Source organism: Apus apus, chromosome 2 (assembly GCF_020740795.1).
Source record: "Apus apus isolate bApuApu2 chromosome 2, bApuApu2.pri.cur, whole genome shotgun sequence".
Taxonomy (NCBI): domain Eukaryota; kingdom Metazoa; phylum Chordata; class Aves; order Apodiformes; family Apodidae; genus Apus; species Apus apus.
The window spans coordinates 72,388,729-72,406,374 of record NC_067283.1 but is presented as its reverse complement, the minus strand read 5'-3'; the positions used below and the strand labels follow the sequence as shown (position 1 = coordinate 72,406,374).

Here is a 17,646-nt window from a genome sequence, read left to right as displayed (position 1 = left end):
AATAATGTTGCCAAGTATTTTCTGAAACCTGTTCCTGTTTCACAGGTACTCTGAGGTACCTTTTTTATTTTAAATTTGTTTTACCAGTTTTGTTTCAGGTTTGAGTTGATCAGTTAAATCTGCGAGGGCAGTCCCATCAAAAGCCATTATTTGCAGTTCCTAGTCCCCAGTGATGTGTGATGCTTCAGGTGCCTGTGATTGCCACTTAGCAGCTGTTTAATGCTAAGCAAGTCTACAGAAAGCAATTTCAAGTCCTTATTCCACTGTTTACTTTTACAGTTGTTATTCCACACTTGCACAAGCTAGCCTTGGTCAACAACCAGCAGTCTGTGGATTCGAAGAGACTGGATATTGCTACACACCTGTTTGAATCCTATAGTGCTCTTTCCTGTTGTTGTATCCTTTTTTTAGGGGAAGTTTAGCTGTTAATTCTCTGGTTGGGTGGAAGGTACTAGATACTTGATAAATAACCAAGTTTGTCTTGGAATGTGTGGCTTAAGACATGATCCGCTCAGTATAAAGAAGGGGTTTGCACAGAAGATGGAGGTGGTGACTTGACCTTGGCTGGATGCCAGATGCCCACCAAGCTGCTCTGTCACTCACCTGCTAAGCGGAATGGGGGCAGGGGAAGTAAGATGGGAATAAAAACTCATGGACCAAGATAAAAGCAGTTTAATAAAGCAAAAGCCATTTGGAAGCAAAGGAGAACAAAAGATTTATTCTTTACTTCCCATCATCAGGTGATGTCCAGCCACTTCCCAGGAAGTAGGACTTCGGTACACATAGCTGTTGCTCCCGAAGACAAACATCATAATAATGAATGCTCCTCCTCTTCCTTTCTCTTAGTTTTTTCTTGCTAAGCAGATGTCACATGGCACGGAATATCCCTTGGTTAGTTTGGGTCAGCTCTCCTGGCTGTGTCCCCTCCCAAGATCTTGCCCACCCCCAGCCTACTGATGAGGGGGGATGCTGGAGAGACAGCCTTGATGCTGTGCAGCTCTGCTCAGCTGCAGCCGCGACACTGGTGTGTTAGCAACACCTTTCTAGCTACCAGTACAACGCACAGCACTATGAAGGGAAAATTAACTCCATCTCAGCCAGACCCAATACAAAGGAACTGATAGTTTTTTTAAAAAAATAAACTACAAGAACAAAGACCATCATTTTAACTAGTAAATTAAGAAAAAACATTAAAAGAATTGTATGGATGTATGAATTTTATTTCCCTTTCATTAGTCAGAAAGTGCCAAATGCAGTTGTTTCCTTGGGTTTTGCTGCTGTGTTTAGTAGACTAACATTATCAGAATACAGAAAAAAAAATAAATTGTGTCATTTCAGAAGACAATCGTTATAATGCCTTGACAATTTGCTTTTTAGTTATTTCAGAGGATTTAATGGTCAATCACTTTTTACCAGGACTTAAGTGTTTACGAACTGACATGGAACATCTCTCACCAGAGCATGAGGTGAGCAGCTATGTTTACTAACTGAGTTTGAGATGCAGGTGGCAGCAGAACTTCAAATGTACTGGTATTTAAAACCAAAATTTAAGGAAAGCCACTTACAAGGAGTATTAAAACATAACATTGAGGGGGGTGTTTATTAAGGAATAGGTCACATGATTTTTAAAACAGTAAAATCCTGTAAAATTTCTTTTTAAGCTGAGTCCCTCCACAGACACATAGTCAACTGTAAGAAATACATGTAGAAACACAGATCTTTGTAGAGTGAAAAAAGGGAAATGTTTTTAACATCTGTTTTTTCATCAAACCAAGGATACACAACAATGAATGGCCACAGTATACCCAAGGAAGTGCAGATGAAAATTGGTGGAGTGCAGGAGAAAAATGATAGGCAAAGATAAGGAAAGTATAGTCCTGAAATGCATGGGATGCACTTCGTATTTGGAGCATTGTTTCCAGTTCTGGGCTCCCCAGTGTAGACTCATGGACCTACTGGAGAGTCTTCAGAGTAGGGCCATGAAGGACTGAAGCATCTATCACTGGAGGAGAGGCTGAGAGAACTGAGACTGTTCAGCCTGGAGAAGAGAAGGGTAAGATGGGAACTTATCAGTGTATATAAATACCTGAAGAGAGGGCGCAAAGAGTACAGAGCCAGGCTTTTCTCAGTGGTGCCAGTGACAGGACGAGGGACACCAGACACAATCTGAAACACAGCAGGTTCCATCTGAACACCAGGAAACAGGGTTTTTTTTCTTGATGTAGGGGAGACTGAGCATTGGCACAGATTGCTCCCAAGGGTTGTGGAGTATCCATCCATGGAGATACTCAAAAGCCATCTGGACACAGCCTTGGGTAGCTGACCCTAGATCGTCTTTCTTCAGCAGGGGGTTGGACCAGATGGCCTCCAGTGGTCCCTTCCAACCTCAACCATTCTGTGTTTCTGTGAATTGCAAAAAGCAGATTATAATCAGACAGGACAGTGTGGGAGCTAACAAGATCTTTCCTGGTAGAAAAAGCTTACAGAAAGCAGCAAAAGAGAAGACTTAGTAGGAGAAGCTGAGTTGAGAAACTTGGAAATCTTGGCCATATGACTATGCACTTTTTTGTAACTGCTTGAAGAGGGTGAACACTAATAAAAATTGAAAGAGATACATCTGGAGTCAGTAGCTGAAAATGAGAGACATAGATTAGTTGCATGTTGGGAAAATCTTGAGAGTATGAACATTTCAAGTGATGGAGGAAAAGATTTAATCTACATGTAAAAAGGAACATTTTTCTTGCTTTTGAAGGTTAATACTGCAATTTCATGGATTGCTCTGTAATTGAGAAACTTAATTACTTTCCTTTACATTTGCAAAGGTGACTTAATTGAGACAATTATATTCTCTAGTTCCAAATTCTTGGTTAAAAAATTCCTTCTTCCAGTTATATTTTCAGTCTAATAGCCTATAGTGTCATTGTTTTATTTTCTGTATATTATTATATATATTTATATTTATATTATTATATACTTTAGGTAATTTACTGTATGTAGAACTGGCATGAATTAATTTGAGGAACTTTCAGACCTAAAAGGAAACAATCTGACTTCATAGGGCAGAATCAGAAGGGACAGTGTTGGCCTGAGCGTCAGTCAGAGGCGACAGAATTGCACTTCTTACCACAGACAGCACTGGAGGAGATCTGGCAATGATACTCTGTATTCAGAGAGAGCTGGAAGATGTGTTGTGTTTTGGGAAGTCTAAGAATATATCTGAAAGCTGCAGTAGGCAAAAGTTGGATTTGGTTTAACTTTCTTTTTTCTATCATATTCACTAATGGGATAACTGGTACAAATACTAATGCTTCATTTTTGTGTAGTAATTAGTGCAACTTCTTACGTTTAAGGGCATATTCAGCTCAAAAGATGTCCTGAATTAGAACAAAAGAACTTATCTGAGTATGAGTCTTGTAGTCAGAGAAGGAATTGACAGCTTTAAGTAGGATTAAAAGATAGATAAGTAAAGACAGCTCTCAATCCTACTTTATTACATTGTGCATCACTGTGATTAACTGGCTTCAGGCATGATGCCAAGTGCTTTATTTTTTCAGTCAGAGAGAAACATAAATTTAAAAATACGTGCTCCCATTTCAGTGCGTTAGAAAATTCACTACAGCTTTTACTGTAGAAATAGAAATCTGATACTTAATCAGCTTCTTGCTACAACAGGATATTTGTAGGCACCGGGACAGAGACCTCTGAAGCTGTCAGTTCTGGCATCTGACTTTCCAGACTTCTGTCTTAAAACTGCTTTCTGAAGTAAATGTGATTTACTGTGTCAAATAGTTAGACGTTTGCATATACAGAATTAAACCTTTTCTCATTATTTTGATCACTGTGGTGTTATTCATTATTCAAATTGCATATCACTTACAAAATCACATTTTCTCATTCACAAAGCCTTAGCTCTTCTGTCTCTTAACATCAGTACAGACTTTATGCTCATCTGGGAAATGTAGCATTTCTGGAATTGGCTTGTGATTCTCTCAGGAAGCGTTTGCCACTTATCCCTCATGTTTGCTATCCTTTCATTCAAATAAAAGTGCAAGTTGGGCATGTAAGCCAGACCCTCTGATCTTTAAAATAAACATTTTGCCTTGTGGAGACATTTCAGATACTCTGCCAGCATCTCGAATTCCACATCAAGTCCCTTCTTCCCCCTTCTCCACTTGCCTTCTATTTCTTTTCAAAATAATTGGATTTTGAGTTGCATTGAAAGTGAGACATCAGTACTTGATAAAAAGATTTAGTCCATTGGCAGTATTGCTTATAATACTTAAGCACGTGTATTGTCTTTTAAATGTCTCTAAATACATAGTTACATCTCTAAAATCTCTCTCTTAAAGGCAGTTGAAGTGATTTCATAGTCAGTCCTTTGACCAAACAAAGAGAACCCAGGGGAATAGGTGTGAGCAGTATGTGCAGTATCATAATGTAAAATTGCAATATGATACTATATTTATACCTTTCCTCTGTTTCACCCTGAACTTTGAAAGAAATTAATTTTGGGAAGAGGGACAAATTGCTTCAAGTCTTAGGCAGCCTTCCCAGAAGGAGCTGTGCAATGGACTGGGGTTTCATCCTGGTATTCAGATGATTCTGGGTCCTTGCTGAATTATTTTCCTCCTTGATCAAGACTTCATATTGTTGATATTTGGACATCCAGATTCAGATAGCTGTAGAAAAATGTAAAAGTACTCCAATGCACAGGTAGAAATGCTAAGTAACAAAAACTATGGCTGCTGTACTTTGAAATTTCTGTTTTCTTTTGATACAGAAAGAAGAGCTTGCTTTTTCACTGAAATTGTGAATGCATTTCTCTTGTATCTCTGTATTCTTAAGTACTTGCATAATATTTTATGCAAACATGAGGCAGCAATTTTAGCAGTAAGAGTTGTGGTCCTGTTAGACTTATAGGCAGGTTTGAATGGTGCTTTCTGAAGCATTCAAGGGTATACAACACTTGCTACCCAAACTGTTTCAAATGTTGAAGGACTACTTTTGGAGAAATAGAGTGAGCAGTGTCACAGGTCTGCAGACCGGGCCACAATTTATCAGTGTAATAAATGGTTTAAAAGGATATTTTGTGCTGCAGCTTTCTCATAGATATTAGACAGAAAACAGCTTTTTTTATGCATATAGATACATTTTCAAGTAGTTATCACTTGGTAGTAACTATTAGTGACTGATCTGTATTTTAGAGGTTTAAATTAGTTTTTTTCCTTTATTATAGATATTTAAGTTTTGGTAGGACATGGCTAATTTTAGTTGCTTGCAGCTTTGAGGTTTTAAGTTTAGAGTCTCAAAGAGCTTAGCTTTCTCCTGAGCTATGAGCCAACAGTGTTTCCATTTATGCAGTGGCTACATATATACATATGTATTTGTAGTTTCACGCTCTGCATTGCAACTGTTTTGCCTGTGTTTCAAATGCTTGTCTTAATGTGTTAAAACAGTGCTGTTGTTGGCGAGGCAGGGAGTGATGTATCTGTCCAATGAATTATTTCTTTCAAAGCCTGCTATTGGGAAACATTCCTTTATTTTTGTTATGCTGGAAAAATGTAAAATGTAAGTGTGGGGTTGTTTTTAGTCTTCGCAATGTTCTGCTGAAACCTTTAATGCTGCAGTTGCTGACGTAATTAAAAAAGCCTTGATTCACAGAAACCCTGGAAGACACCAGTGAAATTATACCTAGTTTGCTTTAGCACTTCCTTTCCATTGAAGTGTTGTCTCACACTTTAATTTTCTTTCCCTGTTCTACTTCTTTGACGCATAATGTCGGTAAAGATACAAATTTTAAAAGGTACTAGAAAACTCTGTAAAGAAAAATAAAGGGAAGATGAATGTATGTCAAAGTTAATTGCTAATAAATAAAAGTTTTGTTTGAAAAAAGGAGGTGTATCACAGAAGTGGGTTTGGTTTAGCTCTATTTTAAAAAGCCAGGGGAAGCAGGAGGGAGTCTTTAACTGCTCTAAGTATTTAAAAAATATTTTCTTTCTTCCAAGTATTTTGTATTAATTTGTTGTTTCTAGCCACAAGGCATTATCAAATAGCTGGAATTCAAATGCACTTGAAAAACAACAGAGAAATTTTTTAAACAGTTCTGCTAATGTCAGAATTAGTTGCAGAGTAAATTTTGTATGAAGTTTTAACGCAAAAGAAAAAATGTCATGTATATTTCTTCCTTATGTGTCTTAGGTTATTTTAAGCTCCATGGTAAAAGAGTGTGAACAGAAAGTGGAAAACAAGACCGTCCAAGAACCACAGGGGTAAGACTTCCACTTCTCTTTTTTCTCTGCCTCCAAAGTAACGTTCTGCAAAGTGAATGCCATTATGGTGTCCAAGGCTCATGACCCAAAATGCCACACTGACATATTGTGTAAATGAAAGCATGTTTTAGGAACTTTAGCTTTAATGCAGTTTGTGGTTGTTTCTATCTCCAGTGTAAAACACAGGAGAACACATTTTCTACACATTTCTATAATGTAGCAGTGATGTTCTTGTTTTCCTGCATTACTTTCTTCTTAAATTTTTTTATCCATTTAAACCAGTAATTGAATTCCTGCCCCTAATCTGAGAAAGCAGGGAGTGCTCATAGCAGCACAGGTGGCATGCACCTTGCAATCCTCTTTCATGGGGGTAGCCTGCAAGGCTGAAGGACTTGTTCTGGTCACAGTAACAACCTGCTCCAATCTGCTTTCTTTGCGTTCAAGTGACTAGTGCACACAGCAGTTTCTCAGGTATATTAACCTGTGTGAATATGCTGCTTAGTAAATGCTGGCTTTGGGGGAATCCCACCCATGTTGCACTTGTGTAAAATGCCTGTTGTACAAACGCACAATAAACCCAGCTCTCCAGTGAGGAGGCATCAGAACCGTGGTGTGTATCTGTCAGTTCACCTCTTGTGGTAGAGGTGGTATCATATGCGTGTGCCTCTGTCTAAAAGAAGCTAACAGATCCACAGAAAATGAAAGCTAAGCATCATTTCAGTGAGGTATGTGTGTTCTTTAGCTTGTTCCCTGGAAGGGCGTAATAGCGTGGATTGCTATATAACTTAGAAAATCTTTAGCTGGGTTGCCGAGAATACTTTGAGAAGAAAGAGTAGGTATCTGAAAAAGAGCATCTGTCCTCAGTCTTGATACTTTGCCATGGGAATCAAGACAATTACTGAAACTTGTTTATGTCATGCTTCTGTAGAAATGAATAGAAATGAAAAGCAAATTAATAGAATTTACGTTTTGAAAGAGCTCAGGAAAAAACCTGGAAGCAACTAGTAGTTTAAGAACAACTGAAATGGGAAAGGTTACAAGAATTGAACAAAAGAGACATGGTGTGGAAAAAGAGTCTGTTTCTTAAGCACCAGATAAAATATCTCGGGCTCTACTAGTGGTAATTAGCCTGTTTACTGGTGTAGTTGATAATAAATGGAGAGTAGTAAGAACTTAATACCTTTGAGACATGAGCATTAGGTCAACTCTTAAAGGTGTACTAGAAAAGAACTTTAGACTCTGGAAGTGAAATTGTTTTAAGACTAAAAACGTCTAGCTCTACAGCAAATCGCAATCTGTAGTGTATCTGTTCTAATAAGGCAGTTGGTTCTGTCTAGTCATACAGAAATCCTGTGTGAGGGAGAAAAATACAAAACCTTTAAGCTCTGACGAATGCACTGTTGGTCACCTTCTTTCCTCTTTCCTGTTTATGTGGCAGCAATATTACAAAGTAGTGACTGTAGTGACTTAAGTGTATTTCAGTTGAGTGGCTCTTTTCATGCTGAAATAGTCAGTTCTTTGAAATATTAGTTATTCACAGAATAAGAACAGGTTTATTTGACTTAATCACTCCACAGGCATATTCCTTGCTTGCCTCATAAATAGCCCATCAGTCAAGAACGAAAAGATCCATTAATTCATACTGTTACTCTTTCTTAGGGCTTCACTATGTGACTTCCTTAAGCTTTTGCCCTTATCTGTTCTGCCTTCTCTTACATGCAGCTTTCTGGCATGCAGACTTGTGTGTCCTCCCAGTAGCCATACTGGAAATGCCCACCTCCTTCCTCTACCCTTCAGATTCTTCAGTGGCTGTGTATTTGCTTTTTCTTTTTAAAGAATGGTGACTGCTTAGCTTGCCTTCCACTATGTTAAAGGTTTGCACTTAAGCCAGATATTTCCTCAAAAAAACCAAACCAATAATGATTCTTGGCAAGTTAGAAATTTGCTAGTTGCCCCATCAGAGCCATCCTACTTTTTGCATTAGTTTTATCGAGGTCTTCCCTGTACTAAGCACCTTATGTAGTAGGTACCCAAAAGGCAATGGTGATAAGGCAGAATTAACACTCAGGCTCTTTGCAGATCTAATGCTAAGTAATTGTTGTAGGCTTACCAGCCAACCAGCAAGGACATCCCTCCACAGAAGCAATGGCTTAGTATGTTTACTAACAAGTGGATTCATTAGAATCAGTTGCATACATGGACATGTATTAGTTTGCAAAACTTTTCCCTGCCTGGGTTTTATGGACTCTGTTTTTTTACTCTACAGACTTAACAGGTATCCTTTTTTTCATTTTTATTTTAAACATTTGTGCAATAAAAAAGCCACCACCTCAGACTTTGACTGTGTAAAGGAAAAAATAAAAGCCACCACTGGAGCTAAATATAGAGGACAGGACTTTGATATATGGTTTTTTGAAGTAAATTTGTTTATCACTTCTTGAGTGACTTCTTGACAGCCTTTTAGGAGAGATCATTAGAAGATAAAAAATTGTTTCCTTCTCAGGCAAATGTATTCTGAAATTTTTTTTTTTTTTCTCCCAGAATGCAGCAAATTAACACAATATCAAATTGGTCTCTTTAAAGAACACCATTAACCTTCACCTGAAGGTTTTTATTATCTTACCTCTATTAACTGAACTGTGAAACCTAAGGTTATGAAACAAAATTCTTTGGCTGAGCTCTTCCTGTTTCTCCAGTGGTGCTCTCTAGTTGGACAGGAGTTTTGTGTTGTTTTTTTTTTTTTTTAAATGCTGTTGCCTCTCAATTTTTTTAATCTATTTAGTTCATTAATCCTATTTTTTCTGTGACTAGAGTTTGAGTGATTAACTTATATTTCATGTAGGATTTAGACTTACCTTGCTTTAGCTTGTATCAGTGCAGACATGTTAACCTAAATGCAAGAGATCTGTATTAAAATCCCTGATGAAAATATTTTTTAATTGCAGTTAGTTCTATTAAGCCATTGTAAAAACAGATAAATGCAAATATGGTACAACATCAGTGTATTTTCTTTTAGAATGTAATTGCTTAAAACAGTTAAGATTTGGAAAGGATAAGTCTATAGTGTTGCTTAATTACTTAATTAGCCTTCCACTTTCTTGATCAAAATTAGGCAAAGGTTGCGATCTTTTACTGTAAAAGATTAACACAAAATGTTTTACCACTGAAGAAATGACCTTTTAGTGTACATTAATATCTCCTTTTTCTTGCTAAGCCCTTGCTGATTTCAGTTCCTAATTTCAGCATTAAATATTTATTTGACAAAGGATTCAAATGCAACCAGGAGACAAATTGCTGGATTTTGTTAATAACATGAGAACACATGCACAAAAATAAAACTGGATGCAAAAAACAATCCTAAGATTATGTTCGTTGTCTTGTCTTTGCCTCATCATGTTAGAAAAGGTTGGTCAACTAATAAGGTCACAGAAGCAGTTTAAAATTATATATATTAAACTTTGTCTTTTGAAATATTGGATAGGCGCTTTTGTTAAACATTTTGTTTAGGAATTAACAAGGTATTTCAATTATGGGTAACAACTTGCATTGCAAACTGATTTTTTTTTTTTTAATGTCCAGCATGAATGTTTATTTTGGCCTCAAGCTTCCCCATAAAACAGGCAGAACTCTGTGTAGCATGTAATTCATCTAGACACTGCTCAAAAATTTGATGTTTGCACATTATTTTTGTTTGTGGGTTGGTTTTTGTTTTGTTTTTAACATAATGAGTAAATCCAAGGACTTTTCTGTAGGCCTGCTTGTTTCAAACACAATGTGTTACTGCCTTGTTGGGTTCTCTGATTATTAATAAAAAAACAAAACATGAGACTCAAATTATTTGTTTTGATAGTGTTTTTATTTTTATGATTAAGGGTTCCATTTGTATAGTAACAGAAATACTTTTGGAGCATACTTTTAAGTATGTTGAGTTTTGTGGATTATATTTCTGTTTACATTAACATATTAATAGAAAACATTAACTTCTAGACACTCCAGTTCTTAATTTCTAATTGTTAACATCAGATGGCTGATACCCTCCAAAAGTGTTTTGAAAGTCAATTGAACATTTCCTAGTTTTACTCAAGCTTGTTCAGAATCATTAGAATAATGACACCACAGTTTGCTTAACACTACAGGTTTGTCACCAGTTGCTAGGCTTTCTTTTCTGAAGTGAGCAATTGGATTTTCTTGATGTTGCTAATGCTTGGAATGTGCTGTATTTCCCAAACAATTTTCCCTAGTTAAACACAGCTCTAGGACACATCACAGACTGGAATAGCTTCCTGTTGGTAGCCAGCTGATACAAGTATAACCTGTTATTTACACCATTTATATGCTTTGCTTTATCATAAAATCAAGGCAAATTGCAAAGGAGATCAATCTTAGAGGAGCAGTAACTTAGCTGTTAAGTTTTATCAACTGAAAATATGCTATTCCTTAGCATATTTTAGACTGTAGGTGTTTAATCAAGACAAAGATGTCTGGCTATGTGATTGTGCCTGAAAGAAATATTTCACTTTAAAAATCATTATAAATAATTTCAAAACAGCTATATATCTTCATCACTAGCTGCTAAATGGGATTAAAATAGTAGTAGTAGTAGTAGTATTAAATAAATGTCATTTTTAATTAGATGTTGACTAAAAAGAGATACAATCTGAGTAAAAAATTCAGAATTTTAAACTTTACTAAAAATTCAGACATCGTACTTGCAATAGAATGAGACTAGACAGTGAGAAACTTCATATAACTTTCAGAAAATACCAGCTAATTGTAAGATATTAAATTATTTATTTTAATAAATCAATGATTGATTTGAATAATTTGTTCCATGAATAGGAGATGTGCTGAGAAAAAATACCTAAAAGCATGATTTATGATACTCTGTGTGTGTGAGGCATCCCTCAGGCCCCTTCTAGGGTCTAGGTCTATTAGTCAACTGTGGAAATGCAGAAGACTGTGATTCACTTCATCTGAAAAAGTAGAAGGGATGGGGATACATTTGAGGGGATATAGTTAAGATACAATTAGGCTATCTGTGAATCCATAATACAGCATTAGTGAGAAGCTTCACTTCTGTTGTTTTGTTTTGTTTTTCAAGTACTCTGTTTAAACAGTACCAGAATTTGTTTCACCTTTTTTTTTGTGATATGAAATGGGAAAAGTACTGAATGTGTCCCTGCTACCTTTGAAGAAATAACTGTAATTCTGTGGAAACAATTTGACATTAACTTGACCTGCCTTGATGCTGGAGTGTCTAAAAGAACTGTTTATAACCTTGCAGACTGAAATGTCAGTTCCTGGAAGCTGGCCTGTGCCAGTAAGGCAGATCTTGTGATTCTATGGATAATTCTGAAATGCAGAGTCCACACTGAGCTTACAAGGGAGAATTTCACTGGTAATGTTTTGTAAAATTGGCCCTGTCTAATACTGAAAAATACATTTGCCATTTTAACTACAACTATAGGATGTATGGAATATTTATTAATATTCCTACTATTACTGCTATTATTGTTTTGCCTTGTGCTCTGTCTTGAGACAGATTACTCCTACTATACCAAACTGTTACATACCTCTGAAGTTGAGCTTACTGATCTGTTTTAATTTTTTAAAAAAAAAACAATTATGCAGCACTCGGATGATTCCTTAACATGTTGATCAAAGTTGCAGCATCTTGTAGGTTCAGCATTCATTGGATTGCTCCTTCTAATCCAGTTTGTGGGAGAATTGTGGACTCTCCAGTGTCTTCCCCAGAAGATATCAAGTAGAAATACTGAAGCAAAGGTTGTAGGAATCACATTCACAACAACCAGAAGGACAAAGCTCTTCACCCAGCCAGGGGTAGGCCTAGCAGGAGTCCGTGTCCCAGAGCGGGGTTTACAGAGAGATCAAGGGAGGGCTGAACAAGTAATAGAAAATAAAAATTCATTGAGAGCTTCTAGTCTGACAGTCCACATCAATTTTAAATTCTGCTTGGGTAGAAATATTTGGAAAATCAAAGAGTTGGAAATTGAGGAAAGAAGTCATGGTTTCATACTGAAGTCACTTTTACTCTTCTCTTCATGTCTGCTAATGGTGACTGTCAGAGGCAGGATGCTTGGGCTAGATAGATACTTGGTCTGAACCAGTACTGCTGCTCTTATAGTAAATAAGATTGATGTTTCCAGTGAGATGGTAAAGCCATTCTTTCATTGAGGTATTTGTCACTAGAGCAATTGTCAAAGAGCTAACAGATGCTCAAGTGGTGACGTCTAAAGACAGTAAAAAGTAGTGTGCACGGTAACAGTTTACAGCTTTTCACTAGGACTGTGAGGGCATAGTAACTCATTAAACACCGTGTGTTTGGGCTTGGTGGTGAGGGTTTGTCAGATCTTCTTGATGGACTAGTCTTTTGTGATCTTAACTTGTAAAATGTGAAGACAATTCAGTTATTAAGTAACAGTACAGTGTTCCTTTTTCCTTTGTAGTCTCACGTCACTAAATGTTTTACTCTCCTAGCTCCATGTCAATTGCAGCAAGCCTTGTGAGCGAAGATACTAAGACCAAGTTTTTGAACAAAATGGGCCAGCTGACTACATCAGGTGCAATGTTGGCTAACGTGTTTCAGAGGAAGAAGTAAGGGGAAAAGGAACTCCCAGCTAACACTAAGATGGACCTCACAGAGACTGGTTCCTGTACTTGAAGTACTTGCCTTTTAATTTCTTCTGTCTTATGTTCTTGTAGTATAATTTTATTCTAACCTCCAAAGATATTTGCACTGCTTTTGAATATCGCTGTGTATCTGTTAATTTTGGGTTAACTGTGGTTGATATCAAACTGAAATCATAGTCTGTACCAAGTCCCTGTTCTGTGTTCTTGTCTTTCCAGCATAATTTTTTCTATATAGTGGAAGGTGTTTTTTTTTTTATTTCCTGACAGGATATCAGCAAATATCTGTATTATACATGGAGCTATTATGACGGTACTTAAAATAATGTAAATTTGAAGTCATTGTCATGAAGTAATAAAAGTGGAGATTACTTATGTATTTAAATTATGAAAGAGTAATGCAGATTTTTTTATTATGTTTCTAAAAGAAGAGGAAGAGCCACCAGCATTTGTCTGTGCTTCTAGGGTTGTTTTTGTAAGTATTGTGCATCTTGAATCCAGAGGAATGGCAGTATCTAATGTATGAGACTGCTTGTGCTGCATCAGTCTGCAGGGAATGCTCATGTTTCAGATGCTTTATGCTGACATTGTAAATGCTGTACAAAGTCCTTCAGATAAAATTCTCACATCTGTTGTGGTTTTTTGAGGGTTGTTTTCTTTTGTTGGGGTTTCTGTTTTATTTTAAAGCACTTTAACAACCGGTCTACACATCCAGAGGCACATCTACTAAGTGAATGAAAAACATGATAACTTAATAGATGTTAATAAACATATAAGCTACTACACAGGGGTCCCAGAACAGTTCTACAGGCAGAGGAAACTTCGACAGGAGAAACAGTGCTGTTATCTTGCACTCTGTGTGCAGTCCTATGTACTGTGAAAGCTAAAATTAAGGTATTTTGGTTTTTAGATTGAATCTCAGTTCAAATTCAATTTCAGAGTATTTTAAATTATGTTAAGAGAATTTGAAATGCAGTTTCTTTAAAATGTTAAGTACACACATACTTTATAAAAATTATATTACAAGGAGTGTCTTCAACAACTACCAAATATTTTTGTTAGCAAGGAAGCATTAACAACTAAGTACTTTTATTCTTATGCAGCACTTTTTTTTCCATTCTTTATGTCAATGTTAGCTTCTGAAAGTAAACTCAAGTGCATGCATGAACTGATAAGAGGTAGCAAAACACAAAAGCTCAGGCATTCTTTGACATGGTACCGTTCATTTGGAAGGATTAACATCTTTGAGGACAGGGGAAGCAAAAGGAGTGAGAGAGGAAAGTAGTAAGTTCTGAAACAGGCTATGGATGGATTGGCATTTTGGGAGTTGCCCTCAGAAATAATGGAAGTAATTTGAGGCTTCTAAATGCTTCATGTCTGTGCCTGTTAGCTCTGCATATACAGTTGCCTGCCATGATTGTGTTTTGACAGGGCCTGCTGCACACTTGCACACTGTCTGTTCCTTTACACTGCACTGATGAAACCTTTTTCTTGAGATTACAGACAACTCCATACCTTTGTGTTGCTTGTTACCATGAAAGTATACTTTTAGCAGACTGTGAAATGGAGACATTCCTGAGGAATGGGAAGTGGTGACATTCCTCTCTTATGTTCTGTTGTCAATAAAAAGTTTTGTATACCTGCCTTGTCTCGTTACTTCTAGTCTTCTCCAAAAAATATTATTGCATCAGAGCAGCTGTTACAGTAGAGAAGTCTCATGCACTGAAATTCTTTAGCCTTAATTTTTTTTACATAGCAGATGGTAGACTGAATTCGCTACATTTCCCACATCAAGGTGCCCGTTTCACTCTGGCTTCTAGTCATGTGGCTTTATTGCCATATTCATGCAGGGTCTCCTCCTCTCCTGTGCCACACTGTTGGTTTTTTTTTATTCTTCTATGTCTGTTCCAGTAGTTGCAGTGCCAGAGCTAGGTCTGTAGTCATGAGACCAAAATTACTTCTTTATGGTTAAACTACTTTACAAAGCAGCCCATGAGAGTGGCTTCTAGCCCACACTGAACTTCAGCCAGTGATTGCAAACCTGCTAATTGCCACAAGCCAAAGAACTGTCAGCAATTTCACTAAGGATGATTGTGGGATTACACCCTAGTTTGTTACTGTACATGTCACATCTTTGCCCAGCTAGGTCTAGTCTCCCCAGCCCCTTGCAAAGTTTAATTTTTGCTAGTCTACATTTTACTTCATACTGGATGATCCAAGGTGGAATCTGAGTGAGAATCTCTGGAACACTAGCTCCCTTCTCATGGCAACTACTGAGGTGAAAAAAAAATAATTAAAAAAAAAAAAATCCATGTAGGCAACAAACTTTACACGTTTTAGTGCAGTTTCTAAGGGTGGTTATCACACATTCAGAATGTTTTAAGGAATTTCCCATGTGAAACTTACTGATGTTGATATTTAAGTAAAACACAAAGTACCAGCAAAGCTTCATGGGGTAGAAAATAATTTATATGCTACTATAACAAGCTGATTGGCTTGGCATTGATCCCAGATAGAATCAGAGTTTTGCATCAGCCTGTAACACTGATCAGTTACAGGAGTGCAGTATGGTGCCAGCAAGACTTCTAGGAAACTGTTTTGGTGGTTTACTGAGTTCATTTGGCTAATATTTCTAGTAAACCCATTTGGATATGTACCTTATTTGTTTTGCTATAACATTGGTCAAGAAGGCATGGAGGAGTGCTGTTGAATAAACAGGCTAATCGGGTCCTGGATGTCAGTACTGTACCATGTGTTAAATGATCTTGATGAGTAACCATGAATGAGTATTCGTTTTCCAGAGAAGCTGTTTCTAAAGTGTTCTGCCTTTAGGTTTGATGCTGGCCAGGTTTCATGCCCATAGGTTACCAGTAAGATGATTCTGCTTGAAGAGTTTGCAACAGGCAAGTCAGTGGTAAACAGCCTGTATCTTTGGAGGCTTCTGCACTGCTATCCTGAGCTTGAAGTTCCATTGTACTTTCAGTGTAGTGAAAGGCTTTCTTGGACTGAAAACGCCTAGTTCCAAGAAACTTGGAGCATGAGCAGTTCTACTGTAGAAGTCAATGACTTGAAAAGGTGACTCCTGAGTTGGCATAAAGGGCCAACACCATGACAGTGGTCTGTCTGGTTCGTTTTGCAGCACTGGTATTGCATGTGCTCCTCGCCATATCCCTCATTCAACAGATTTCATGCTGGTCCTGTACCCTAGCCTCCAATTTTTCTCTACCACAGAGGCAGACACCTTTTTATTCTACTATTTAAACACTGTGTGCCTAAAAATAGGGCAGCTTGCAGTGTATTTGAATATTGTTGTTCCCAAAATTATTGTGATTCTGTTCTTATGCTGCTGCTTTTTGCCCTGCGCTTTAATGGAGAATTTTCCCTATTCCCAAAAACCTGAGAAACCACTTCAGCTTCAGTTGCAGCTGAGGTGGGGGCTGTACAATCGAGTCCTGCTGAAGTTACAGCAGCTGTACGAAAGCTTCTGCTTTGTAGGGTGGTGTGTGTCATTCTGCCAGGCCTATTATACCTTCCCTTTACATATGCTGCATGGGGATCAGGAAGTGGGGACAAAGCAGCAGCAGCTCTAGTGTTTAATATGCAATAAGGTCTCATTTAGATTTGAACTTTTGCTGAGGGATGAATGCACTGTATTGATCCAACTATGAGTCATCTCAATATTCAGGTGAGCCCTGGAGGTCATCAGGTTGGTATCTCTTTTAAGCATGAACAAATATCAGAAGTTAAAAATTCACGACTCTGTATTTCTTTCCAGAAGTACGTAGGTACTGTCATTGCCACAGCGGTTGGTGATAACCTATCAGTTCAGTGCATGCTTCAAATATTTGACACTTCATGGGTGCCTGCTTGTAAGATTTTTCTTTTGGATGCTGGAAGCTTCAGGGTTTTGACAGGCATTGAGCACCAGTACATTTTTGCAGGGTTGTTAAAGGTGTGTTTTGTAAACCACACCCATGTCACTAAGGAGCTTCCTTGTACTTGCTCTGTCATGAAAAATATTGTGTGGTGGAAAATCTCAAGGAGACTGGGCAATAGTATGCTATGGAAACCTGGATTTCACAGGAAAATGGTTGCAAGTTGATGGCATGGTTTTGTGTGTGGTGTTTGGGTTTTCTTTTTAGGTAAATAATTTACTTCTGTGGGTTAATTTTAATTTATTAATTTTAAATTCTTATTTTAAATTAATTTTATTTTAAAATTATTTTATTTTCACTTTTCACTGGAAATTAGAGAAGTGTGCAGATATTTTTCTGCCTGTTTTCTGGTTAACTCAGTATAGAAAGCTCCATATATTGGATGATCTAGTAGGGCCCTCTCCTTGTGGCAGGTGATGAGGCAACCATAGGCAGCCTTACTCCCTGGCCCCATGTTGGACTCTGTACATGGTTTCCTGATACTCCAGAAGCTGCAGCATGACCAGCCTGCTCACCCCAAGGTATCCCTCTGGTTTTGAGGGCTCTTTCCTAGACCTCTGACTTTGTACATGCAATAGGGCCACTATCTCACCTAATAGTTCAGAGTCTGAAATCCCAACCAATCTTTACGACATCCAGAGGAAGAAGAGTGTTGATCTTGATCCAACAAAGCCCTTCCTCTCATCCCCCTATCCCTCAACAGGATGTGAGAGGCAGGGGAATCCAAGCAACTTCACAGCCTTCATGAGGGGCTGAGGCCCTTGTGCAGGTAAGGGGCAGGGGACTTCAGCAGC

The 17,646-nt window shown here is 37.6% G+C and overlaps 1 protein-coding gene across 5 annotated transcripts in view; it reads left to right on the top strand.

The window, feature by feature from the left end:
• Positions 1 to 14,561, top strand: part of RELCH (RAB11 binding and LisH domain, coiled-coil and HEAT repeat containing) — a 78,455-nt gene extending 63,894 nt beyond the window's left edge. For all 5 annotated transcript variants that reach the window (XM_051609429.1, XM_051609436.1, XM_051609430.1 and 2 more), the window contains 4 exons: positions 280 to 396; positions 1,378 to 1,466; positions 6,199 to 6,269; positions 12,768 to 14,561. In XM_051609429.1, the coding sequence (XP_051465389.1) occupies positions 280 to 396; positions 1,378 to 1,466; positions 6,199 to 6,269; positions 12,768 to 12,888 (398 nt within the window). In that variant the 3' untranslated portion in view covers positions 12,889 to 14,561. The remainder of the gene's footprint in view (positions 1 to 279; positions 397 to 1,377; positions 1,467 to 6,198; positions 6,270 to 12,767) is intronic.
• The last annotated feature ends 3,085 nt before the right edge of the window (positions 14,562 to 17,646 follow it).